Source organism: Odontesthes bonariensis, chromosome 5, assembly GCF_027942865.1.
Source record: "Odontesthes bonariensis isolate fOdoBon6 chromosome 5, fOdoBon6.hap1, whole genome shotgun sequence".
In the NCBI taxonomy this organism is placed as follows: Eukaryota; Metazoa; Chordata; class Actinopteri; order Atheriniformes; family Atherinopsidae; genus Odontesthes; species Odontesthes bonariensis.
In genome coordinates this window covers 30,965,435-30,993,350 of record NC_134510.1, presented here as the reverse complement: position 1 = coordinate 30,993,350, position 27,916 = coordinate 30,965,435, and the positions used below count along the sequence as shown (strand labels likewise).

The following is a 27,916-nucleotide window of genomic DNA, read 5'->3' as shown; positions in this document are numbered from 1 at the left end:
CCGGAGATTCGGATCAATTTCTCTTTCCCTAGTGTTCACCATCTGATAAATATTTTCCTGACTGAGATCCATCTTCAAACACCCAGTAATCAAATGCTCTCAGATGAATCTGGTGTGTCAATAGCAGAGTAGCAGAGACGTCGAAGCCAAGAAGGGACTGACGGTAAAATTGTATTTTAGTTAGACATTAAATCACAAGCAGGTGGTGTTTGTAGTTACCCTGAAAATGAAGAATTAGAACACAACATATTCATTTATGAAATAAATATGTATCGTTACTGACTGAAAGGCCAAACAAAACATGAATGACAGCTGCACGATTAGTACTTGTCCTTGCCACAAAGTCCATGCAGCCATTATCTTCTGCTTATCTGAGGTTGGGGCGAGACATCAAACAGAGGGTGGCTCAGTCTGTCCACTTGGTGTGATAAAGATATCATCTAAGGTTGATGCAGGACGGTGGGTGTTGCCTGATCAGGCCTCTGGAACAGACCAATCAGAGCAGAGTGTGGCTTTGTGCCTCCAGACACGAGCAAACAGCACTCAACAAGCTTTTTCATGGAGATGTTAAGTATATTTGATGTCAAGTAGTTTGAAACCTTTCCTCAAGAGTATTTAAATTTCCTTTTACGTGATTCAACCGAAGCACACGTTTCGCATTTCTACCGAGCATGTCATCAACCACTTGTAAATAATGTTTCGGTGTCTCCAAAGGAACGATGCGAAAGAATTGAATTTATACAAGGATCTGAATTTTCTAGTTAATAAATCTTTCAGGTCACGGGTACAAACAGATCAACAACTAGGTGGCTGTAAAAGTAAGGTTTAAAACCATTTAAATACACCTTGATAGTAAACTTGACTACTCCAGGCGTCAACTGTGGGAAATGGTTGTGTTGAGGAAAAATTCCAAATTTTACGACACTGACGCTCTTAAAAATGTAAAAATAAAATGAAACAATAATTCTTAGAGATTATTGGAGAAAGAAAACCTTGCTTCTGATCAAGAAGCCCGATTCCGTGTGCCAGTGATAAAGGGGATAAAGATAACAGAGTCAGAGAATTTGTTTCTATCTCAGCACAAAGGTGTTTGTCAAGTAGATTATTCCCTAAGATTCACAAGGGACGTAAAAAAAAAGAGCTTCAAAGAATAAATCTGTAGGGGGTAAAAAAAAATCAGAGTGACAAGAATCAAGTAGGAACTTCTGTTTGAAACAAGGCAACATGACAAATGTGACAATTTGAAAGCAGCTCAGAGTACCCCCAAGATGACAAGATATACATTTAAGTGAAAAACGACTTAGCGCGTAGTTGATGCCATCAAGTGCAATAAATTGTCCTACTTCAAGACATAAATGGATTTTACCCTCAACTCTCCTTTTTTTTAAAAGCTTATGTGTACACATGACAACGAACAGGCTTCAGAGCCTTGGACATGAAATACAGCTGGACAAGCTGGACACTTTGTTACTTTAAGTATGCTGCGTTGCAGAGAATTCAAACCTTTTCATATTTTCCTGCATTCACTCTTCCCTGTAACCACCCCTGCTTCTCCGTCTCCCGTCCACATACCATCCTTCTAATCCCCTTGACTGAAGAGCAGGGGACCCAGTGGCTCCGGGCACAAAACAGGAGAAGTAAATTAGAGAGTGGAGAGAGGACGAGAGATCAGAGAGGGAATGAAGAAGGAGGAGAGTGCCTCTCAAGCTGCAAACGCAGACCAAGGAACAGAGAGACATGAGAGCAGCTGAGAGCAAAGTAAGTTGGATTAATAAGAAACGAGCGCAGTATCTATAATATACTGTTTTTATTTAATTATTTAGCCAAAATAATTAAGTACTACAGTAACAAGAAAAACACATTTTAAGATAGAGAATTAAAGAAGCTGTTTGGAGAGAACCCATAGAAGACAGGATGCCAAAACTCCCACATATATTAAGCAGACATTTTGGTCATTTCAATCATGACGGCTGTTTTATGTTCTCACTTCTGTCTCAAGTAATACTCATTCGAGAAATATGAATAAAAACCAACTCATAATTACTAATTAATACCAACACAAAAGGAGCAATCACTTTAGCACTCGTAGAGATGAGAAAATAAACAGGAGAATTTGTATTTTTTTCTAAAATACTTGGCTGTAATCTTAAATAACTGGCACGTTCCACTTAACTTCGGACTGATCTCATAAAAATGAGTCTGCTCGCACAACTCAGAGTCTTATCACCGCCGGCAACAGTCGGGACAGGGTGATTACTCGTATTAGCCCTTGCTGATGGAGGTAGCTGAGGTGAGCAGCGGCAGACTGCAGCACATTAACTGAGAAATTCAATCAGAGAGTTTGCTTCTTTCATAATGTCCAAGTAAAGACCAGCAGATGAATGATGATGGTTTTACTTTCTGGTCTTGCTGCGTCTAACAACGCTTAAGAGGGGAAACTAAAAAATAACTTTACAACTAATTCTAACATTTACCTCTAAGGGTACAATTTACCCTGTAGCGAAAACATGTAAAGGCCCGAAGTCATTTCATTAACACCATGTAAGAAAAGAAATACTGTAAGTGAACGACACTTGACTTATTGCTTCTTCAAAGTGAAAGACTAATCTGAAAAAGAAAGCATGTCCATGGCTTTTCCCCGCTGCTTCTTCATCGGAGCATGAAGTGAGCATGCGCGCTCCTTTGTCTGAACATACAGTGTATTGTTCAGGGCACAACAGTGTAGGGTTGATAGGGCAGCAGCTTTTGTCGTTCATTGATCGCGTAAATCCATGCGGGTTTCACAAAGTTCAGATTGCTGTTCTCCATGAGAGCCTGTGATTGAAGAGAGAGTGAAAGCAGGAGGAACAGTCATTACGTGGCAGGGAGTAAAATGCTTTTTTCCAAGTGTAAAATGACAGCTAGTGTATAGTACTTAAAAATCCCGACCAGACTCTATGCCCTGTGCTTGTAGTGGGATGCTCAGAGGGTGTTTTTTCCTTCTGTGGCTTTTAAAAATACTTTTCACCTGTTCATCTTGTGTAATTGAGCAACACTTAACATAATTAACTTCAAGCAGTTTTCTTCTTAAAATTGTCAGTGTAAGTGAGAGATAAAAGCATGCCTTCAATACATACAAATAGCTCGCCAAGAAATTACACGCAAGAGGAAGAAAGAAAGAGGACTCACATCTTCAAAGGAGTCCTGCCAACCTTCACTGGTCACCACAAACTGCACCTTATCAGTCATGTAGTCCTCCATCACTCTGAAGCAGAAACAGTGTTGTACTTACAACTGCACATATTATGTCTTTTCTCATTGTGAATCACCATAAGAGGTTTAGTTAGTTTGTCTCACCCATTAAATGCAACAATGTACCGTAGCAGCAGTCGCCTCTCATTGTTGGGGAATTTACCATAAAGGAAAAAGTGTTTTCTGCTTAGGAAGTCTGGAAGAACAACGGAGAAAGTCTGTTCAATACAAATGGAGAAGGCACAAAAAGGGGGATACACTTCAATGTGTTTGGCGTCAGCAGTAAGTAGAAACATCAGTTCCTTTGAGTGAACAAGAAGAAACTGATGAGTAGACAGACGTACCTGGTAGCTCAGGGATGGAATGATCCTCTTCAGCTTCAGCATCTGTGTTTTCATCCGTTGATCCCCCGTACGGATCCTCCTCTTTCACCGTGGTTTTTTTGAGTGCCGTTTTCTTCTGCCTCCTCTCCTTCTCCACTCTTTCAGAACAACAAGTCATTTTATGCACTGCTGTAATGCTCATTTAAAAAGAATAAACCTCCCTGCATGTCTCTTTTAATTGGTCCTGTCAAGACAAATGTTCTGATTGCAGCTTCAGTCATAGATCTCATTTCATAAATCGGTTTACAACAGAGATGAGTAGGAAAACTCTCGTTCAATGCTGTTAAAGCAGAAAACCTGAGAAGAAGTTGGACCTTTTCTTTTATCAACTTACAGATCGTATAACTGACAGTAAAAGGCAAAGTGATGGTTTCATGGCATGACAAAAAGTTATCCTTATTCAGTATATCAAATGCTGCTTTATTGTAAAAGTAAATAAATGCAACGAAGGAGAAAAAAGGAGCATATGGTGGGCTATAATGTTGGATTACTGAGCTGTTCTGGCTTAACACAATATGACTCGCAACCAAGTGTGGATAACTTGCAACAGTATCCTTTTAAAGCTAACAGAATACGACTCGTGCCCAAAAGCTGTTTACACAGGAGGCATTCCAGCGATGCTTCTTACGTTATGTCTCACGTGCATCTCGAGCGAACAGATATACTTCTTTTTTAATTCAATATGCTGCCTGTGTAGTAAGCTGGTGATACAGTTTATCTCCTCTGTGGCACAAGGATAGTAGGATGGAAAAGGTTATCAGCGATTTTTTAATGTGGCACCGGGAAGTCGATGCTGATTAGAGCTGCAAAATGCTTTGTAGAATTACAAGGGAAACTGGCTTCATGATAGTCCACTAACATTATAAAACAACTGATCAAAAGTTGGCTCAAATGATTTGAGAATGGACACCAAGGAACAAACTGTCCATGTAAATATTACAAACACCATTATCTGGGTTATTTCTTCTGTTTACCTCTGCAACTCGTCCTCTGTGTCCACTGCAGATTCATCATCATCATCCACTCCTGAGGAAAAGTGTTAGTCAGTGTGGTTAAATTAACTTAAAAACAGACGCACTGGATTTATTCAAATGTTGGAAAAGTCAGAGCAGAGAATACTGTTAGTAAGCTAAACATTTTTACAATTTCCCATACGAGTTCGTTGGGGGTCGTGATCTTAAAACTGAGTGGCTAGGATACCGTCTGCTTTAAATTGCAGGCCATCTGAGGAGAACCGTTTAATGTATCCTATTTAAAATGTCAAGTGAAGCCACACTTCAATGAAATATACAGCAGCAGTTCAAAGATGTAACCTTGCAGGCAGCACAACCATTACCATACAATCCTGTGTTGTTGAGGAGGGAAGAGAATATGCTCTAGTTAAAATGCACTCTCTGTGTATGTGGTTTGTTGTTGGGCCAGAGTCTCTCTTTACTGATGCACCTCAGCACTTTACGTCTGGCCTCACATTAACATAGAAATGAGAATCATGCACAAGTCCCTTCATAGTGATTGTGTCTCGCCTCCGTTCTTGCTTCTCCCTCAAACTGCATCAACAGTACGTATGTTGCTCTTGTCCTTGTCACTGCGGTGTTGTCAACTCATCCATTTCCAAGTGCCTCAAAAAGGTTATTCCTTTTGTCTAATCCCTGAGCGCTCACATTCTCACCCTGGTCCCTCTTAATTCATTCAGCCCTCTTCAGCTCCAGTGCTGCCCTCTCTCAGTCTCTAGTTATTTGTGCTAATAGAATGAATCACTTCCCATGAATCACAACTACTTAATAGAAGTTCTTGGATTTTTTTTAAATCACATAGACAGATACCTTGTTAATTTATTTATCGATTAAAAGGATTAAGGTTTTGTTGATTCTTTTTCTGTTTTAATGAACAGCCATACCTTTCTGATTTAAAAAAGGCTGAACACCTTTTGGTTTGTAGTTATAGAGTTGGAACCGTGGCATTTTCTTTGTCAACTTGCATCATTACAGGCTCTAAAAACCTGCCCTTTACCCTTAAGCAAATAGCCATGATTAAATAGGGATGGCCAATGATTTCTGACTTTTCGAATAGTCATTAAACTATAACAAATTAATTAGTTTATTCAACTATTGACTTGACTTTTTTTTTTAAGTGGGAGCTGGTAGTAACGAAGACTCCATTTTCAGTGACGAGATGATCACCAAAATTAGCATTTAAGGCCAGTGCATGTTGAAGTATGACGGCAAAAAGAGGAGTTCATGACAAGTGAAAAAGTCAAATAAGAAATGAACCCCATCTGAGTGTCCTTGAAGGTCTACGCCTATAATGCCTCTGCTTAAAAAAGGCTGTGCAATTACTGTGGATAAATACAGTTAAATACACTAACTATTATCTTTTTTTACAATCAGTGCACATGTCGTGTGTACAGTCCACTGTGGCTTTTGGGTATAGATATATAAATAATGCAGACTTATAAAATAAACTCATGATAATAACAAACAAAGAATTGGCTCCTTTCCTCTGATGACCAAAAATATCTGCACAAAATCATATTAATATCAATCCCATTGAGTCTAAGTTTTCATTATTTTATAGTGGGAGAAATGACAAACTGGTGCTTAGTTGAACAAAATGAAATATAGTATTTGCATCTTGTATTCTTTCACAACATTATGTTCTTATACAGATTTGTAATACTGTAAAGTGACATAACTATGTTACATATATGACAAAAAAGAAACTGGTTCTAGTAGGATGGCAAGTGAGATAACTAAATTATTAAACTAATAGATATCATTCTGTGTAAATTAATATTTAATGCAGAAATTATGCATCCATTTAGATCAACGTTCAAGAGAGGTCTTTTGGGACTGTTTTACCATCTTTTGGTTTTTTGCACATTACCTTATTTTGCATTATTTGTTTATTTACACTTTCACTATATCCAGAATTTAAGTGTCATTAAATGTTGTTAAAAGTGACTGCCCAGTTCCTCCCCTGTAATTTCACCCCGTCAATCTCTCTGTCACAAGTGAGCTCTGGTTACAAATCGACTGAAAAACACTCGTGACATTTGTAAGTCAACTTGCAGCCATTTTTCACCACAATAGGGCTTTTTTGTGTCCCAACAACAGTGAAGAGAAATTAAGTGACAACTCTGTTTGTTAGCTCAGATTTCAGGTACATAAAGCTCAGATTAAAAACTCTTCACCAAAAGATTTTTATTAAAATCATTAAACGCTTACCTGGCTCATCTACATCAGTGGAGCCGGCATATTCATCTTCCTCATCCCTCTTTTCTGGTGTCTTTTTAGGGGTGATTCGGCTCTCCTGTTTCTGTGGAGTCTTCAAGAACAGCATGGACATGGGTTGTTTAATCTGACTGATTCTTCCTTTGATTTCATCTACTGGCTTATTCAAAAAACAAATTAACCTTTGGGTTTATTTCCTCTTCACTATGATCGTCCACCTCCATTTCGCTCTCCGAGCTCGACTCAGCTCCATCCATCAAATACCTGCAGGGAAACAAGAAACCAAATGTGTCAGGATGATGAAAGGCCAGAGAAGAAAAGAACGCCTGCACAATATATCTTGTTTCACATCTGCTTTACTTGTACAAACTAATTCAAAGTGCAGAGGCCCCTTGTCAGGCGACTTTGCAACAACAGCAAGTCTCAAAGAGAAGCCAATATTTATCATGAGGCGAATCGATGTCTTGATGTTTAAAACATTTCCAGGGCCTGTGAATTACACAAGTTAAGGATAGCATTCTGGAGACACACTTGAATCAACTGCAGATGAAAGAGATACGAATTCCAAAGCAACAAAGAAGGTTGCGCCAGTATGAAAAGAATTAGTTCATCTATTTGTTCACTTGTTAATTTGACCCTGAGGTAAATTTTCCACAAACTCCACCTGAAACGTATCCTGTTCCCTACAAAGGTTAAAAAGAGTGTAGTGAGAAACAAAAAGGCTAAGAGTTACTGTAAATTTAAGAGAGAATAGATAACTGTTGTTATGATACAGGAAATGGCCAATGAAAAAATGAATAAATAAAAAGAATAATCACCCCTGCGGTCCTTACACAAGCAGTGTGCAACAAGAGCAACATATCTCCCCACCTTTACCACATATATCCCCAAGCCCCTGGAAAGTCAGCTGCACATCATCTTCTTGGAAGTGTGAAGTGCAGAGTTAATGCAATAGATATGGTGAGATCATTTCTGCACATAATGCAAGAGACCATTTTACTGACCCGTGCATAAGCCAGGAAATTGGAAAATGAAAAATGAGGCTAAGGAGGAGAGGAGTACTGCCAAAACAGCTGCTTATGACAGTGTTGTTATCACAAAAAGACAGACCAAGATATCTGCTTTACTCTTCTTCCAATAGATGGTACACATGAATTGTTTGAGAGGCCAAATCTAATACCAAGGTCAACATGTTAGCTTAAAGTTGTGATCTACTTTATAAAGTAGATTGGCAAAGCAAAACCCATTAGTTTGTGTTCTGAAGACTCAAACTTAGCATTTTGAGAAGTAAAAGCACACGTGTGGCGTCAGGTCAGAATTGCAGTGCGTCAATAAGAAAGTTGCTCTGCTGACCAGAAAACCATTGAAATGGATATATCATAGAAGGCTTGCAAGTTGTTCTCAGGCCAATTTCCTCACCACACTACTCAACTTACTACAAAATATTAGATGTCACAGATCAAGTACAAGTTAAAAAAAAGAAGCTATCTGAAGGCCCTTTACATATAAAAAAAAAAACTACTACAATCATCTTATCAAACACTTGGTGACAGTGGGAAGAAAGCAAAATCATCGTTTTTAAAATGAAGGATCTTCTTGACTGCTGATCACAATCCTCACTCACACATTTGTTGAATGCTGTTTACAACTACTGATGATGAGGGGGTTTCTTCACTTGATGCACTTCAGTGCCTCCGACCGTGTACGCAGAAAACAATTACAGTGGAAGTTTTTACTTTTACTTTTCCGTCTTGCTCCTGATCTTAACCGATTGAACCGATCTTACACTGACTGACAATGTAGAAAGCATTTATGAGTTTTTAGATGACGTCACAGTCTCACTGATAAATACACTACACAGTCCACGTGCGAGTGAATCTGTGCGTTTGCCTCCAGATGCTCAGCGACAAAGTGTTTGTGCGATCGATGGAGCAACAATTTGAGAGTGAGTGTGTGGATTTGTTTGGGCACTTGTCATCATCAAAGTAAGTGGTCTCTTTAATTACCCATAGCAGATGCAGCTTTTAAATAAAGGATACATCATCAAAGCTGCACACTCCACACGCAGAACAATAGTGGTGGCGGCCAGGGGAAAGGATTATTCTCACAACAAGAGAAGGGGGATGTGGGAGGGTAACCGAAACAGACAGAGAAAGACGAGCATGAAGGAGAATGACGACACAGGTTGCAGTGAACTTCTCATTTCAATTCACTTTTTGAGAATTTTAAAGAAAGGACCAGAGATAAAAACCTCAGTTGTGTGCCACCACCCCTCAGTAGTATTTATTCAAAAAGCTTTCTTCCCTCTCTACCAGTCTCTTTGCAATGTTCATATGCCTACTCTGGCTGTCTGAAGAAATCCCATCACATAGTTACTAACCACAGCAGCAAACAGTGATGTCTATCCATCTGTCTTACCTGACAGACGTTGGAAATGGATAACAACATCTTAATACCTATATACAGTCCAAAAAACTTGTATTAATAATAGGTTTGTGCTTTTTCCCTGCTAAGTAGCTCTAACTCAAACCGAGGTCCTACCAATATACAGTATATCTACCCTCACTTTTTTTTATTATTCAAATCATACATTGTGTAACTAAGTAAAAAACTGAAAGCTGGCACCAGTGGTGACATCTGTAAAAAGCTTGTAATGTCCAAAAAGCAATGCAGAAGCAAAATATTATCACTTCATCAACATTATATAAATAGAAACAATTATTCAGATCGTTGTTTCCACTCTAAACTGAAATGAATCCTGACAAACAAGCAGAATAACAGAAATGGGAAAACTAGCCACAAATCCGATGCGAGTTTATACAGGGATTAGTGGAAGGCTACAGCCATAAGGTACAAAAGCTTTAAGTATTATCTTAAATGTGTATTAGCACTTTTGGCCATGTAAAAATAGGAAGTGGATGATAAATATGGTTTGAGGTTGGTGGAAGTTTTGAAGGTTACAACCCTCTCTTCAAGGATGACTAACATTGCCAACTATCCCGGATATAAGTTGAGTTGTGGCTCGTGGTTGAAACTGAGTACAAAGCATAAAATTGTGACCCAAGGAAAGACTTAAATATGGTGGGGGGATGAAAAGACAAGCTGCTGTAGTGGACCAGAATTTATTACTTTTACTTAACTGTGGCAGAAAAGGTTCTTGCATTTTATACTTGTTTTGAAAATGTCCACTTCACTTTTGTTTTGGATAAAACGGTACATACAAGTACAACTAAAATTCTTAATCGACTTACTGAAAATTAAATTTGAAACCGTTAGTAATTTTTCAAATATTTTTTTGTCCATGAAAAAACACGGATCTTTTCCACAGTTTCCAAAAAAAAACAATAATCATCACAATAACCAGGACCAGGACCAGTATTTGTTGTGCACCACTACTGAGGGGTGTATCCTTTTTTTAACCAAAGTAAATACCTTGAATACCTGTTTCAACACAGTCTGACTGGCGTTCAAAATTGACACACTAAACTGCGGCCAAAGTAGGATTTCAAAGCCTGGTAACCGACTCCTTAATGCTTAAACAGCACTTTTTGGTCATCTATTAAACAAAGTCAGTATGCAGAGATTCTGTCAAGCACATCAGTGTTCACTAAGAGTAAGGACCCTCATCAAAATCTGAAGTTTATTGTCAAAATCCCCCATTTGCACTGGGTTTAAACACTGCAATTTGTCAGACCAACTGTCAATCACATGAGCGCACAAAGATGTGCACAAGTGATAAAGAAAGTGGAATTGGTACCCCAAACCACAAAAACAGAATGCACTCACTATTTTTTTATTCCGGCTTTTCAAGGTCTTTGTTTGTCTGAGCATTATGCAGCAACACATACAGGAATCAAATTAAATCAGTCGTAAGAGACACATGCAGTTTGAATTTTTTTTTTTTTTTAAATGATGTAGACTGTGTCAGAATTGCGGGCAACTTTCAACTTGATGTCATGACTGTCAAAATTACTATATTGAAGGGGAAAGGAAAAGACTTTGAAGCTTCCTCTTTGCATGCTTAGTGCTGAATACAGATCGGGTGTAGAGTTGTTTCCCAGTTATGTTTAAATCAAAGGTTATGGAACATTTTTGGAACTGTGCTGAGCAATCAGTGTTTTAACACAACAAACAAACTATATTAAAAGTAACATTAAGTGTCAAACTCTCACGAAATACTTCTATTCTCTGTCAAGTGTTATCACACCAAACCTGTTCAAATTTAAAGATTTATTGATGAGCTGTTAAGCTGGAGGGGGTTCACCTTAATGATAAAGCTAAGTTTTATACAGTAAAATACAGTACCACCCCAATTAATTGGGATCTTCCAGTGCCTAAGTTGAGCAGCCAGCCTTGCATTATTCAGTACACAGAGATTTGTTAGGAACGGCGACGGAAGACCTTGATGTTGCAAGAGCTCCCCCTGTAATGAGGCATGTAATTAGAGAGCTGCTGGAGCTCGGTGGGCTGAATTTGTGATCACAGCAGGGATCATCTGCTCAAGGTTACATTGTGCTCTGTTGCAAGTGGGCAACCCCGCTGTGGTGGGAGCATTTTGGGGTACTTCAATCACTTTGAGTGCTCAGCACAGATTGTGCTCTGCACAGATATTGACGTGGCTAAAAAGAAAACATTAATCAGACATGGATTCATTCTGTATGAAGGACACATGCTCCATGCTAAAACCATCTTTCAACACCTGGCGACAACCTTAAAAAAAAAAAGGCACAGAATCCCATCCAGCTGAAGCTCGCTGCGGGTTTGACATTCAAAATCAGTGCAGTTTAACTTCACTTCACATTCACTCTTTTCACTACTTTGTTCTGCATTTCAGCCTTACTTACTGCTTATATGAGATCTTCTGTTTCTTTTTATGGCAGTCCATCACCCATTCCTTCCGTACGATGATGCCACCTGCTGATTTCACCTGGCTGTACTTTGGAGTGTTGGCGAACGCACAGCTGGAGATCAATGGTGTGAACAGATGTGCGCGCGCACACACACACACACACACACACACAAAAAAAAAATGGTTACAACTCTGACAGCTGAGAGCAGGGTGAGATCAAACTGAATTACTGAGAATACTAATGGGGTTGTTACACAATACTGTAATCTGCTTCAATGACAAAATCAACAGATACAAAAAAAATATCGAACATCTCTGGAAAAATGATCAAAGGATCATTCATATGACACTTTGTACTTTATAGGAAGTACCAAGTGGTCTTAAAGTACAACTACTTACTATAGCCATCATCATTTATCTTGCTTGTATAAGGTTACGCAAAAAAATAGCCAATAACCTGTTTTATCAGTGTGGTGGGTGATCTTATCATCCAATAACACAATGCTGCTTCACCTCTTCTTGAGCTTTTGGCTTTATGTTTATCTCTGAACCTATGCATGTGTGAGCTGATTATAATGAACCTTAACACCCTAATGTGGTAAGAAAATAAGTAACAAATCTGATATGATGTACTACGTTGATGTGTTGAGGGCTTGTATTCTGGAAAACTGTGACAAACTAAATGGAAGAAAGAGAAGTAAAAAGAGTGTTTCTGAACTAAGAACTGGATGAGTTTTACTGCAGATTCTTTAAACCAATGTGAAGTGTTTTCAAATCTAAATCAGACGAAAACTAACATTTTAATTCCCTTTCAAAATATCACAGTTGAAGCCAGGATCCAAAACTAAGACCTTGTAGATTTGGGCTTCGTTTGCCAGGTGGCCAGTAGAAAAATGTGAAATTACAGCACTATGTTTGTTCGGACCAGCTGATTTTATATGACCCTTAGTGTCCACCATACTTCCTGTGAGTGAATCAAATCTCAGCAGCTTTCTATTCTAGTCTGTCGATGTCGGAAGGATAGTTAGATTAAAAAAATGCTGAGATGTCACACACTGAAGGTGTGTTTAATGGAGGGCTTTTATCGCTCCATGACTGTCTCTTTTTAGTGATGTTAGAGCTTAGTTTAACAACTAAGAACTGGTAAGTACGTTACAAGTGAAATAATGAACGATACCGACAGGTTTAATTTATCATCTTAAACTTGATTTACTCCCAATCTTAATGCTCACATACTGTGTAATGAGTAAGTAAGGAACATAAAAGCGATCCGTCTCTTTAAATATTTTAAACAAATGCACTGCAGCCCTAAACTTTTTAATTGAACTTGTATGCGAACAAAGTTTTTTTTTTTTTAAGGATTTCACCAAATGCAATTGTGTGCAATGATATTTGCTGCTACATACTTTTCAAGTTTAACTGTATTTTGCAACTCTGTTATTGATATTGCGGATATTTGGAGCTCATTTGTAAGAACACGTTAATGAGGCCAGCACATATCTTACATCTTAGAAGGTGGGCTCACATTTATCAAGCGAACAAAGGACATTAGTACCGATTTTCTCCTTCGACTCTTGGTAGGTAGGTTGCTAATTCAAAGCTTGTTTTCTGTAGTGAGATGCGGATGAAGTATTGCATCTATAAATCATTCATGCTCAAGTAAGGTTAAGCTGAGCATGTTGTTTTCTGACTTGTGACTACCTCTGGGTCGACTGCTTACATAAGATGCGTGGCGTCAGGTGTCCAGTCGGGCCGATACTTGGCTCCCAAGTCCAAGGCCTTTTCCCTCAGCTCCCCTCTGAAGGGATTCTGGAAGCCACTGAGGACAAACACCACGCCCTCCAGAAGCCGGTTGAATGGGACTTGCTGCTCCGTCTTGGATTTCGTCTTCTGTTTGGGTTTAGGTTCTGGTTTAGACTGACTCTCCCTCTTCTTCTCAGCAGACTTCTGCGCTGATGACGCTGCAGAGATGATTGTTGAATTCAAGTTTAAGGAAGTAACATAAATGTGTACTATTACTGCTTCTACTGCTTACTGCAAATCACTGTGTTACCTTTAGCGGTGCTTGGGCTCGGCGTACTGGCCGGGCTTGGCTTGTGTTTGGGGGTTGCAGCTTTTCTTTCAGGGGAACCAGCAGGGCTCATTTTCTTTGAGGGAGGAGGGCCTGGGGCAGACTGCCGCTCTTTGCTGAACTCAAACTTTCTTTTTGCTGGTGGCTAAAGGAGAAAAGCATCAGTTAAAGGAAGAACTACTGGTATTTTATGCTTACGCCATTACAAAAGATAATAAAAGTGGATGTGCTTGTTAGGTAAAGGCAGACGTATTTGAGAGCAGAAGAAAGCAGACTCCAACATCGGCTTTTATTTCCTTTAATGTCACACGAAGGTCATCTCAGAAAAACATTTCACATTTATCAAGTGTTGGTATAGTGTAAGAGGTCATTTAAAAATTAAATGTAAAAAATGACTTAATATTTTTTCTCACAATGCAGAAACCATGACTCTGCAGACTGATGGATTACTGCAGTCTCGAGATAAAGGGAGAGAAAAAATCCATCAGAAAATTGGAAATATAAGTGCCCTCCCTGGAACATTACTTCAGGCTGCTTTCCTTGTCATTGACACGTATTTGGCTCAAAATTAAAATAAATCTTGTTACATCACAAACGGGCGTTCCCCTGTACACGCAGCCCCTTTAATTGTGAACTCAGAGATGCACTCTCATCGACTCTTCTCACCAAAACAATAGTGATATATAAATATTTTATGAGAATGTTTCAAGGTGTTATCAAGAGGATGAGAACTACTAATTCAAACTATTTAATTTGTCTTTCTATCAACTGAATTTCACCAACTGCATAAAATACATTTGATTTATGTTTCATGTAAATAGAGTCAAAATGTGCAAATTTGTGAAAATCCTTCAAGAAAATGTGTTTTAGACCACCTGAAAACATATTTTACCATTTTTACAACAAGCTGCTCTTTCCTGTCCGTGCTTTAGCTACTGCAACACCAGTTCCAAAAAAAGTGGGGATGATGTTCAGTTTAAACAAACAATGATTCTTAAGGCTTCTTGTCAAGCAGCATTTTCTTCACAGGAGAATAAAATGTTCACAATGTTTCACTTTCAACATTTAATACGTTTTCTATATTTTTCGGTTAAAAAAAGGTGTTGATTTTGAGATTTTCAAATCATCGCATTTTGCTTTTGTTTTCATTTTATGCAGCATCACAAGTTTTTTAGGAGTGGGGTTATACCTTACCGGACCTGTCATGGTATTCCCTTGGATTTACTTTAGTTATCAGGTAAAAAGTTTAATCTATCAGTTAGATTTATCAGATATTGTTTGATTCTACATCACATTCAGATTCTCTTAGATTAGTTTAAACTTTCAGTACCTACAGATCTCAAACTACAACAAGCTACATACTGCCTAGGTTTCATTATGTTTGCATCCCCCTGAGCTTTCCTTTTTGGTCTAAATAAAGTAGATGATCACTCAGGGAACAGAACTTTGCAGGATGCCCTTCAGTGCAGAAAATGATAGGGTGTTTAGTACCTGTGGTGAGGCTGAGTTAGAGGAGGAAACTTGGCCTGATGAGTGAGAGCTGCCACCCGCTTGGAGTGCAGCAGCAGCATAGCTCAACTTGTCACTCTGAGGCGAGACTAAAGAGAGAAGGGGGCAAGGGGTGTGAGAGAACATAAGAGAACTATTTGCTCAAAATAACTTGATAATTAAGAATTCACTTTGCATTTATGTGTTGGCATAGTTCAGTAGCTAAGTCCTCTGCTGATTTTTTTTGACAAAGAACATAGTTTCTGCTGGATTCCCACAGCTATTAAGCTTAAGATAAATGGATTTACCTTTGAGTGAAGTAGTTGCCTTGGCTGCATTGTCCCGACTGAAGAAGAGACTGCCAGGCTGAAGGCTGGGCCCAGATGAAGGAGAGTCATCCTTCACCTTGAACTGTCCGAGCTTTGTCACTTTCTGGGAGGAGAGAAGGAGGAAGGACTCAGTGCCAAAAGGCAACATGGAGTGAACGGCTGCAGAAAAGGTTTTCAATGTGACAAATGTTTTATGTGGCGCATTTTTTCTTTAAAAAAAAGGAATGTGTTTTATTGATTAAGAAGAAATTTGCTTGCAGAATATAAATGCAATGGCTTAACGTTTAAGTCATCCGTTCTTGATGGTTGTGAGTAAATGAACCACTTTGAATAATAATTTGTTAAATGAGCAAAGGAAAAAGCATTATACAATTTTCTCCTCTATCATATCATTTTACTTCAGCATTAAACAATTCATTAAGAAGTTTGGATTAGGTCAACATAATCTTTCATGGTTGATGCAACTTATTTACAAAGGGCTGGGTCTCAGTTGCATGATTTGAACTAAATATATAATAATTGCTGAATTTATCAATATAGGTTTAATGGGGTTATGTTGAATTGATCCATCCAATCGACCCTAGAATCACTTAACGCTGAAAGAAGGCCATCTAATTTGGTCGAAATTTTGTTCAACGTTTTCTTTTGAGCTGTTTGCTAAGACCCACTCTGAGTCAGATCTGGATCCCCATCAGAGCAAAGATAAAAATAAAAATAATAAAAAAGTCTGCACAGCTTTAAGAATTCCTCTGGATTAAAAAGAGTCAATCCAAAAACATGACTGAACCTCAATAGTGAATGTTTAACAAAGAAGAGGTAAGCTTAACTTCACGATCACTGAAAAAGCAACCACAGCAAATGCTGGTCAAAGACTTTTGTTGTTTTTCCTCCCTTTAAATCTCACATTTGAGAAGAAGCTACACATCTCATGAAGGGGACATGTCATTATGGGATCATCTCCCGCCTTTCCAGGCAAGCTAAGCAGTGAATACCTGCACAGATGTGATAAATGATCATCCTTACTAATACACAATCATTTTCAGAAACTTGCAGCTAGTTTGGGAGTTTAGTATCAGTCCATCTTCAAACTCAAAAGTTCCAACCTGCTTATTCTTAATTAAAGCAGCCCAAACCAGCATTTGAGACATTTTTTTGTCCCAAACTAAATGCTTCATTGTGTGAATCAGATTCAGGGATGGTCCTGTTTCACTCTTCCTCATCTTTGCCATGTCTCTGAACACCTGAAACTTTGTACTTCTGGACACTCCAAATAGGTTACAGTTCTGGAATATCATGGCACTGGAAATGAATGTGTTCCAGGGAAATATAAATGTTCATTTTATTTAAGCACTTTACAATCAATTTGTACCTTTTTAGTCTGACAGCATTTTTTATAAGTGTATTTGTTATATGCAACACATCTGACTATCTGCTGGTACGCCTCAATAGTTTACCAGAGTATTCATCAAATTCAATTAAATTGTTCTGAAGATTATTTATAATATTTGGATTTTTATTGTCAGTAAGGTCAGTTTTTGGCTAACTTTACCTGATTTAACAGGATGTAATGAGGCTACTTTATAATTAAGCACATCTTAATATAAAGGACTCAATTTTATGTTCTACGCTCTATCATAAGATAAATACAAATCTGATGAAAATATTACATTTAATGCGCGATCAAGTTTGTGTGGCTTGGAAACAGAACACATTTTGATCAAAACAAAATACTCACAGAATAACTGCATGTGGTTTATTACTGCACATGATAAATGACTGCTGACAACATGCATATTAAATTCTACATCATCTTTAAATAATACTAAGATTCATAATGATACAGGCTGGGTGTCCAGTCTTAACACATTGACTCCCAAGTCACGTAAAACTACGTTTTTACTGCCCATGCGTTGGCTCCCACGTGGTAAAAATACGTTTTTACATTTTTTTTCTGAATCTATACATTCTAATGCACATTCTGTGTGATTTTTGTAATTATGTGATGAACAGAACTGACATAGATGGCAGTCAAAAACTGGTGTCATCATCTGGACATTTTGATCATTACGCCAATGGCTTTGCATCAACTCAAGAACAATTTTGATAACGCTGCATTGATTGTTGTGCATTTCTGCATTTTGTCCAATCGCACGTGTCGGTTTCCAGAGGGTGACGGTAAAGTAACATAAACAAACAACAAGAAGGAGAAGAAGACACGCGACAAGTCTAAGGAGGCGGTCTTATGAACAGGTTAGCTTTGCAACATGCGACACGACGCATATCCTCTGACCCGGATATGTAAGTATCTAAAGTGCGACAGGCTGAAAGAGCGCACGTTTCACAAAAGCCCCGATATCTCAGTTTGTTGTTGATTTTGGTGGATACCCGCCTTGGTTTAGCTAAGGATAGCTCGCTAATGGCGGCACCTAGAGACACGCAGTTTTGACCCACAAAGAGTTTAAAGTCTCAGCTTTCAAACAAGCCATAACATGTTTCAGTGGCCCTATCACATAATATGCTGTGACTGTACAAAAAACATCAAAAAAATGGTTTAGAACGCTGGGATTCTACGACATAATTCTGTAAAAACCACCGGTATTCAATGTGTTAATATTAATCTTGTTCAGGCTGTTATGAGAAAGGTTATTTTATGGATGGTAATCTTGTATTAACTTAATGTCATGAAATGAAAATGCTTCTGTTTCTCAAAATAAGCAAAATCCTGGTGTGTGTCAGCAGTAAGAATATGGTTCCTATTTAAAAAATTAACGCCATAGAGCGTTACTTACAGGAGAGGATGCTGGAGGATCATTTTTGTCCGGTGGTGAATGGAACTTAACAAAGGCAATCCCATATGTTATGTTCTGCAAAGGACAAAGACAAAATCATATCACATTTTCATGACAAACGGAGCCTCAGCAGTCAGGAGATCTTGAAAAATGACCTAATTTATACTTAATTTTTACATGCAGCATTATTCACATGATGCACATGAGTGTGCTTATTTTTCCTTTAAGGGTCTTTAATTTGGTTGTTACATTGCCTGAAACCCCAAAAGTGTAACTGCTCCTGTAAATGTTGTTAACATTGGAGCAATCACATGCACTGTAAGTCAAGCCTTGTTGCACTTCTGTTTAGTGGCCGTGCAGTGATAGTTTCACTCCAAGACAGAAGCTGCACGTATTATTTGATTCAGACAAAGAATTTTAATGGCTACACACTTGAAACATTTGCTTTTATGAAAACTGAGAAGTCTGTTGATTTAAAATGATCTGGCACCCACCTTGCTGTATGGCTGGCTACACACAATCTTTACTCTGTCCCATTTCTCCTGAGCTGTGCTCTTCTGCAGCTGGTTGGGCCCGAAAAAACGCACCCGGTTCATGTTGGTGCCATTACGGCTCTCAGTTGGGGACATGAAGGAAGATGTGACGAGAAGAACCTGAAACCGGGATTGAAATCAAAGTAGATAGCGTTAAGTAACTGAAATCTTAAGTAGTTAGGTATGACATCCTTTTAGTAGTTTGTGGGTATACCTCATAGTCCTGATCTCTGACAGCTGAAGAGTTCCCCACCAACACTTCAATGAAAGCTGATCCTTCATTTCCAATATCAATACTGTGCACCTGATCCTCCTTTTCAAACTGAGAGAAAAAGTTAAACAAAGAATTTTTAAGCAGGTCAGACAAGGGATGGAAACTAAATATGAAGAGGACTTTCTGCAAGAACCCACAATTGCAGATCGGTTCCTTCTTTTAAATATGTTTATGCAAAGCAAATATGCACATGTGGACACAAAACAAAAGTTTATTCAGGCTTTCGTAAGTATCATTCAAAACACATTAGAATTAAACAATTTTGCAATGACAAAGTCAAATTTATTTGTATAGCACATTTCATGTACAAAACAATTCAAAGTGCTTTACATAAAATAAAAGCATTGCAGCAGGGAGTGTAAGAAGCATTAAAAATATATAAAAGAATATAAAGAGAAACAAATAAAATAATTCAAATTAATTTAAAAACAAGCAACAGTCCAGATAAATTAAAAGATGTCCTGTTTTAGTTCTTTCAAGGGTGATTTGATTTTGCAATAAACAAAAGAAATTAGTCTTGCAACTCTACAACTGGGGAACAACCCCAGAAACAACAGGCAGTCAGAGAACATGTTCAAAATAATATGGATTATAACAGTTGAAACATTTCAGAAAATTGTCTAACCTCTAACTGTTTGCTGTCTTCGAAACAAAAAAGGTGTTATTTTCTGTGATTTTTGGGATATATTTTAAAACTACTGACAAATGTCTATTTTATGTGGGGAACCTGTTAACTTTAGGGCAATTCAAACAAGGGATTACCCAAAATTACAAAATAAATACAGCCTTAAGAGGAAATAGAAATTGGGAAGACATCTGAATACATAAGGTCTACATTTTGATAACTTAGCACAGATATTAGCAGTTGTATTTAATGGAAATACTTGTCAGAAGAACTGGGAAAAGAAAGATCAGGACTTTGCAGCTCACTGAGTTCTATTAGTTTAGATCTGTTCAGTTTCACAGGTTCAAGTAGTAACGTGCAAACTTCAGTACATAACAACACGTTATAAAACCTAGTGACTAATACTTTCAAGAGTCAGAGGGCAAAAACAAACGAACCTGTAGAATGACGGATGTTTGCTTCTCCCCTGGTTTTGCTGCTTTCCACTTTCTGTAGGTGTCTGAGCTCAGCAGGTTGTCTGCTTTGTGAGTCTGTTTTGTACACAAGGAGTGAGTTTAGGTAAGGCTCGCAATTGATAAGAGTACCGACTGCCAAATACCTCTTGAACACATATACAGTAAGTAACAAAAGAACAACTTACATTGTCCTCGGAGCTGCAGGACACGACGTGCTTGAGTTTTATTTCTGGCATGTTGGTGTTGTTGATGCTCGACGAGTTCAAATTTGATTAATTAGCAGTTAAATTAACTCACAGTGCGAGTTTGTAATCACGAAACTGTATCGTATACCGCTAAATAACATAAACTAAACATAAACTACAGTTATCAACTTCTTCTCAGTTGCATTGGAGTCAGCCTAAAAAATAAAGTAGGTTTACTTTGTTGCTACAAACGTGATAGCATGCTAGCAAACAAAAGGCAGAAATAACTTTTACTGATCAGCCTGATGATTTTTAGACACTAAAAGGGCTGTCGCGCGTGAATCTTTTCACATTTTTATATGCTTTGCACATACCCGTTACTTTCTCGTTACAATAACCCCAAAAATATACATATCGACGGCTTTAATTTTATGTTAAATGTGCGTGGAGTGCTCTCATTTTCCCACCAAAAGGATGTGAATGTCATGAAATGACGTAACTTCCTACTTGCAGGTTTGTTATCCAATAGGAGCTTTACTTTCTTCTTCTGTTATTTAATTGTCGTACCGTAGATATTTGACTGCTACTAGTGGAATGCCTACCGGATAACAGCTAAAGACATTCACTTTTTTAGGTTTTGAGCTTCCTCGCCATGGAGGACAAATGACAAAAAAATATAGATTAAGTTATTTCTTTTATTTGATTTTCGTTTCTTTGATATTTAAGCAAATCAGTGCACATAACACCTAATTGGCATATGAAAACAAATAATTTCAGAGTACCAGTAGTTTTAAAAAAAATATTAGAACCAATTCAGTTTCATGATTTACAAGTATTGCTTAAAATTTTACATATTTATATATATATATATATATATATATATATATATATATATATATACTAAAAGTATAAAATGATATAAAAGTGTATACATTCGCAATAAAAATAAAAACCATTAACTTCATCTTCTCAACAAAAATCTCAACTTCAGTAACATTTGACACATGAAACTTTTTTGTGTTATTCATTCTGTGTACTTTTAGTTGTTTCCAGGTTATTGTCCAAACATGTTGTTTATATCCTTCAAACATTTAAAATATATATATTTATTTATTCAGTTAGTCTAGCTGTTAACAGTACGTTCAGCTTTATATATTGCTAAAAAAAGAGTTATCCATAACCCTTTCTGCCAAATATCTGTCTGTCACTAGAATTTAACAAAAAATATGACTATTGCTTTCTCCAGTGTTTAGATTAATGTTCTTTTCCAAATTGATCAAAATATCATCTAATTATGATGTTTACATGTAAGATTTAAGACACTGTGTTTTACTACTACCAATAATGATAATAATAACAACCATAATAATGATAACAATGACAATGATAATGATAATAATACTACTAATTATTATTTTATTATTCCAGTCATAAAATGGGGGTGTTTCATGGTTATAGCAATCAGATAAAATTTTTCCCCTCTTTACCCCTTGTATTTATATTCCCTTAAAAAAGTTATACATCTACAGTTATCTTATAATTACTTTTATGTCTTTATTTTGAAAGAGGTTTCTTTTCTTGTGACAAATATACACTTTAAAACACCAAATGTTCCTTGATGTTGGGAATAAGTCTTTCAATGAAGCACAAAAAGCACAGCTTATATCCTTGCATTCCTCACTGAACAACAGTGGGCCTTTTACATTTCAAACTAAAGTAACTCTGGTTGTAACCAAAGATGTAAAACCAGGTAATGCACAAGCATTAGAAACAATTCTGACACCAAAAAGAACAGAAACAGAGAAAACTGAACATATTCTGCATATAAATGACAAAATGTGAACATATTCTCCATGAAATTATGAAAACAAAAGAAAACTTTCAATAACACAATTGTGAAAAACAAATTATATTTCAATCAAGTCAAACTCTGCAAAGTTACCGTATCGGTATATTGTGTGTATCAGAAAGTTTTGGGATGGATGAAACGGAGTGTGGTGCTGATTATCTTTCCTACAAAGGGAGGTAGGTGTATAAAGAATAATAAAATATGAGATGTTGTGGTTCCACATATGTGCCTTCACACTGGTAACAGAAAAAAAAGCAATTACTGATAGAATTAAAGTTGCAAATTACAGCACCGCATGAGCTGCAGTGTTTGTCCCCCCATGACAAATTTCAACCACCACCTGAGGATCAGTTTGCATTATGGCTACTTATACAAGTACAACTGGAACAGCCGATCAGTTAGATGACATCAGATTGCAGGGTCTGTGCATGTGTTCCCAGGAGTTTTGCATATGAAACGATGATGCTACTTTCATCGGAGCTTTTAATTTTTAAAGAGATGAGCAATGATGTAGGTCCATGGCCAAAACCCACTGACAGAAATGGTCCAATATGCAAATTAAAGAAAACATGCTAATTATGAAGAAAATTGAGATGTACACTACATACAGCATGAGAACAACATGAACGTAAAAGCCAGCATATGAGACTTAATGCTGTCTAATTTATTCAAAGCTCAGAGTATCTCAAGGTAGATGGCTGTCTCTGGATCAGCCACAGCAGCACCCTGCACCTCTCTTGTGCCTCTGACACCTAAATCCACTCGTCTATCCATCCCTCCGACCTCTCGACCTCTTCTTTTCTCCCCACCTCTTCGGCCCATTGGACGGATCTGAAAAAAGGAGGACAGATGTTTCTAATACTCTGTGGCCTTTCAATATTTCTAAATCTACACCGTATATTGTCTGTAGACAGAACCTGCAGTGAAAGAGCAAATTAATCAAATACCTGCTTAGTGTGGACAAATAGAGGCGTGCAGTTCTGGTATACAAGCTGGTAGCTGCCATTCGTATAAACATGAGTCACTTCTGTGCAGTTAATGTAGAGGGGCATCCTCTCCTGATAAATTCCCATTCCTTCGGGGTACAGGGCCAGACGTCGGCTCAGGACGTGTCTGTGAGGAGCAGAACAGCTGAGTGAGCCTCGCAGTAAGAGAGTGTGTCAATTTTGAGTGATCATTCAAAAATATTTGCTTCACATACTTCTCAGCTCTCTTTCGGCAGTAGCAGATAAGAAGGGACAAAAAGGATATGACCAGGCAGATGGCTGCAGCAGGTAAAACCAGCCACAACAAAGGTGCTGTTTCTGAATAAGGACCAGAGGAGCATGGGTCAGTGGATCCAAATTTTTTTTTCAACAGCTAAGCAAAGCAATAACCAAACTATGACTCTGTGGCCAAACTTGTGTTCATGAAGAAAAACAACAACATCACAAGTTTTCTTTGCAGCGTCTCTTCTCTTTTATAAGCTGCAGGCTTGTTGCCCAGATGTTTCAGCACCAGCACGACATCAGAGTGAATATATAAGAAGCAGAATTGTTGTTTTTTAGTTGGTGTGGAAAAAAAAGTGAGAGTGCTTTGAACACACCTTCTTCTCCCTGCAGCAAAACCAGGGAGTCGTTTCCAAGTGCGTTGAAAGCGAAGCAGATCACCCTCAGAGGTTTGTCCATGTAGCCCCTCAGAGAGGCTGTTAGCATGTCGGGCTCTGATGTTACAGACACATTGTAATCGTGAGGAGGTACAGTCCCATTAACGCTCCAGGTTACTGCAGGTTTGGGGTTGGAGTCGACTGAACAGTGACACAGCACCTTAGACTCCTTCGCAACACAGGAGGAGGAGAGCCGGAGGATGGCTGGCTTATCTGGAGGAGAGAGACGATGTTCTTTTACACTTTCCTATTACAATTAATATTTACTTCACTTTGTTTAGATGGTGGTATTGCACTTATTCTTAATTTCACAAGATATTGGAATTCTGCTTGATCATATTGCTTTTAGCCTGTATAAACAGTATACTGTGAATGGAGCCGTAACGTCACTAAATAAAAGATGTAAGGTTAAAAAGTGTCTTACACCAAAGCTTAGAAATGTGCTTTCAGTTAATACACAAGGAATGATATGATGATGTCTGATGACAAATATGAATGTGTATGTTTACTATTTTGGGAAATAAACCACTCTATTTCCTAAAGTGAAGGAAAATTAGCTTAAATACTTGAGACAGGCAAAAAGCAGTCTGGCTCTGCAAAGCAAATCTGATGACAAAACCTTGAATACTAACTCATTTACATGTGTGGTGCTAGAATGACTTTTTACTCCTATATGCAAAGCTGTGTGCCCAACTCAATCTGGTCTGGGAACAACTGCCATGAATCTCCAGGGTGGAGCAGATAATGGTGCTGTGGTTAGTACACTGTGGCATGACTGCTGACGAAACTAAACTAGTCAGAAGTGAAACAAATTTGAAACCAGAGAGAGCAGTAAAGCACTGCTGTTAGTGTTGCAATAGTGGAGGGTCAGGAAGAGGTAGAATTACACTGTATGTTTAGTGATGTGGGCTTGGACTCTCCTCGACCAATCAAGTTCTGAGCTGAGCAGCGGACCCTCATAGCTCTGGTGACGTTCATGATCCGCACTGCGTGTAAACGCTGGTGGAGGTGCACAGTTTGACCGTGTTGAGTGTAGGACCAGCGGTACTCTGTAGCTGGAGGGTCAGCTTTGCATGAGCACACCAGCAAGGCACTACCCCCCTCCTGCACTGTTAAGGTCTGGACCTGAACCTTCACATCTTTTGGTGGAACTAAAACATAAAAAAGAAAGAAGAGATTTAGTGTAAACTGAGCCAAGATGCACAGAGCTATGTGTCAGAACTCTGCTTACATGTCACATGCAGATCCTTGACAGTGGCTAGCATTTTGGCTCCTGGGTAGCTGACCTCACACCTGAGCCGGGGCTTCACCTGGTGGGACACAGTGAAGGACAGAGAGGCCAGTAACATCAGCCTGTTTGGATCTGGAGAGATTGTCTGCACTGCCCCAGGCTCAGTACTATTTAGCCGGGCTCCTCGCTCCCACCTCCACTGCAGGGCAGGAGGTCTGGAGGGGCAGTGATAGCTGACAGAGCAGTTCAGGGTGACCAGCTGTCCCTCTGTCGCTGACAACATGCCGCTGATGACGGGAGGCTCAGGGGTGTCTGCCGGCATGAAAGTTTTCATCAGTTCTGGGTGTTATTGCCTTTCTGTACATAATTAAAGACACTGCAATTCAACAAAAGTGCAAGACAGAATCTCTCTGAAAAAAATGATTGAACAAACCTGTCAAACCCATCTTTGTATTATATTAGGAAGTTTATTCCAGTTCATTCTAGCTTTACTTCATTATTTGATCTGTTTATGACTATTCAATGAACAATCCTCACATAATTTTGGTCATCACCATCATTTTGGAAAAAATACAAGGTAGATTGCAGATTATAAAAAAGGTTTTGTATTTTGCAATTTTTTTTCTGTTATGTCAGGCACGATAAAGACCTAAGAGAAAAAAAAACAGAGTTTTTTTAAAAAAGCAGGAAAACCGACAGAACACTGTGTTCTTCACTCACCAATAATTTCTAGATTAAAGCTCCTTAGCTTCCCCCAGCGTGAGTCATCACCTTTCTTCAGAGTCATCTCAAACACCTGCGGATCATCCCGTCTGACGCTTTCAATCTTCACTGAGCAGTCTCCATCTGCGATACGGCCAAAAAGGGACGTCCGCCCTTGGAAATCCCTGCTTACTTGATCTTTGTTCTGGCTGTTAAAAGCAGTGCTCTTGAGGGGAAAAAAAGCACCGCTGAACCTCATCCGCACATCCACCCTCTCCTTCCGCCCTCTGACAGGGTGAGGAGCTGCAGGTGTGAAAGAGCAGGGGATCACCACGCAGGAGCCCACTACAGCCTGGACACGATCAGGGACTGAGGGTGTAGGTGAGGCAGCCTGGACCCCCCTCCATAAGACCGCTGTTGAGATGGAGAACAACAAGAGAAAAACAATTAAAAGATTTAGAAAATCTATCAGGATCTAACATCATGTACATTTAAGGATTGGAAGAGAGCCTACTTGACTGTATCGCCATACAGTTATGCAGCATTCCTGCATTGCCTTTCTGTTTCAGTACGACAGCTGAGAAGCTTAATACAGTTTGTCAAGAACATGAACAATCAGAGACCCTGTCTTTGGTCAAGAGCATATAAATAAACTTACTTTTAGATTATTTGTAGAGAAGTCATTGTAAATGCTAAATTTGAATAGAAAAAATATTTGCTCTGCTGTTATGAACTACATTGTCTGCAAGTGCTTAATATGACAGAAAGATTTCGCAATAGGCACATATTTAGAAAAGGGAAGAGAGTAACTGCACTTTTAGCCCCAGAAGTAGTTTACTATTCGTTTGTAACTCTCCATGCAGTTAAATGTAAAAAAGTTTTGGTTTTTTTTGCACAATTATTTCCACAGTGACCTCAGCGTCAGAAAGTAAAGGAATGTATAACTTTTGACAAAACATTTTCCAATCTGCAAATCTGTAAACTTTTCCAATAGAGTGGATTTTGCAGAAAACATTCAAACACAACAATAAATATCCTATACTTCCATCTCTTTCAGCATTGATTTTGGTGATGCCTTTCAGGTATCAGGGACAGCAAGATGAGCAAATAATAAATGGAATTGAAATGAATATAAAAAAACAAGGCATAAGAATTATCAACATTTAATTACTCACCAAAAATCAGGGGACACACAAAAAAGACAGTGTCCGCATGCATGGCTGCAACCCTGCTCTGACAGCACAGACAGGGAAGGGTGAAGGCAGAAACAAAGGGGAAGTTGGATTGTATCATTATGTCAGTGGAATCCATCAGACTTACAACATCCTCGCTATATCTGTTTTTTCCTATATTCATTTATTTAACCAAGCTTATTTACGCTTACATTGAATGATTTTCTTTCAGAATTATATTTTTAACTGAAAGCTGTTTAATTGTCATGAAAGTTCCAAGAGATGATTCAAGTGGTAACACTAGAAATTGTTTGCTAAGGAAAGAAAGACATCAGCAAGACAACACATGACAATGAGTGAGTCACTCTCATGCTGCCAGCCATTTCCCCAAAAGCCCCAAATGTGCTCATTTCTGTGTCCCTCTGTCTACACTCCACACATCACCGAACCAAACCTCTGATGCTTTCATAAAAGTGATTTAGAAATATAACAGAGAAAGCTGTAATAAAACAGATTAATGATTAACTTTTCTGCCTGACCCTGAAGTATTGTTAGGGTGTGCAATATCAAATATCCATTGATGTAAGTAGGTCACCCCCTTCCTTTACGTAATGGAATGAGCACAAAGGGGAAAAGGTTTCAAGCTTTAACTGAAGAATGAGAGTTTTAGAATTATTTCATTCAAAACTGATGAGCCAACAATACACTTGGCTGTTAATGCCCCTTCAATATTTATACACTAGACTTCCAACATGTTGCATGTTTTTGACATATCACGTACTGTTATTACATTAAAAATAATTTTAAATCCATACATTGTGCATTCTTACAAACAATTAATTCCTGGAAGGAGATAGCATGTTTCTGCTGGATCA

The 27,916-nt window shown here is 38.3% G+C and overlaps 2 protein-coding genes across 2 annotated transcripts; both read right to left on the bottom strand.

Moving 5' to 3' along the window:
* Positions 1 to 1,792: 1,792 nt before the first annotated feature.
* Positions 1,793 to 20,918, bottom strand: xrcc1 (X-ray repair complementing defective repair in Chinese hamster cells 1). Its single transcript, XM_075466071.1, has 17 exons — positions 20,443 to 20,918; positions 20,240 to 20,332; positions 19,118 to 19,225; positions 18,865 to 19,023; positions 18,371 to 18,445; positions 15,561 to 15,684; positions 15,256 to 15,362; positions 13,747 to 13,909; positions 13,414 to 13,654; positions 11,689 to 11,805; positions 7,027 to 7,108; positions 6,839 to 6,938; positions 4,589 to 4,640; positions 3,576 to 3,712; positions 3,337 to 3,427; positions 3,169 to 3,244; positions 1,793 to 2,814 (listed from the first exon to the last, which is right to left on the bottom strand). The coding sequence occupies exons 1-17, from the start codon at positions 20,491 to 20,493 to the stop codon at positions 2,707 to 2,709; spliced, it is 1,884 nt and encodes a 627-aa protein (XP_075322186.1). The 5' UTR covers positions 20,494 to 20,918; the 3' UTR covers positions 1,793 to 2,706.
* Positions 20,919 to 21,871: 953 nt separating this feature from the next.
* On the bottom strand, positions 21,872 to 27,098 carry LOC142380841 (sialic acid-binding Ig-like lectin 5). Its single transcript, XM_075466763.1, has 8 exons — positions 27,045 to 27,098; positions 25,888 to 26,283; positions 25,168 to 25,479; positions 24,824 to 25,087; positions 23,877 to 24,149; positions 23,493 to 23,595; positions 23,239 to 23,404; positions 21,872 to 23,122 (listed from the first exon to the last, which is right to left on the bottom strand). The coding sequence occupies exons 1-8, from the start codon at positions 27,085 to 27,087 to the stop codon at positions 22,967 to 22,969; spliced, it is 1,713 nt and encodes a 570-aa protein (XP_075322878.1). The 5' UTR covers positions 27,088 to 27,098; the 3' UTR covers positions 21,872 to 22,966.
* Between the last annotated feature and the right edge of the window lie 818 nt (positions 27,099 to 27,916).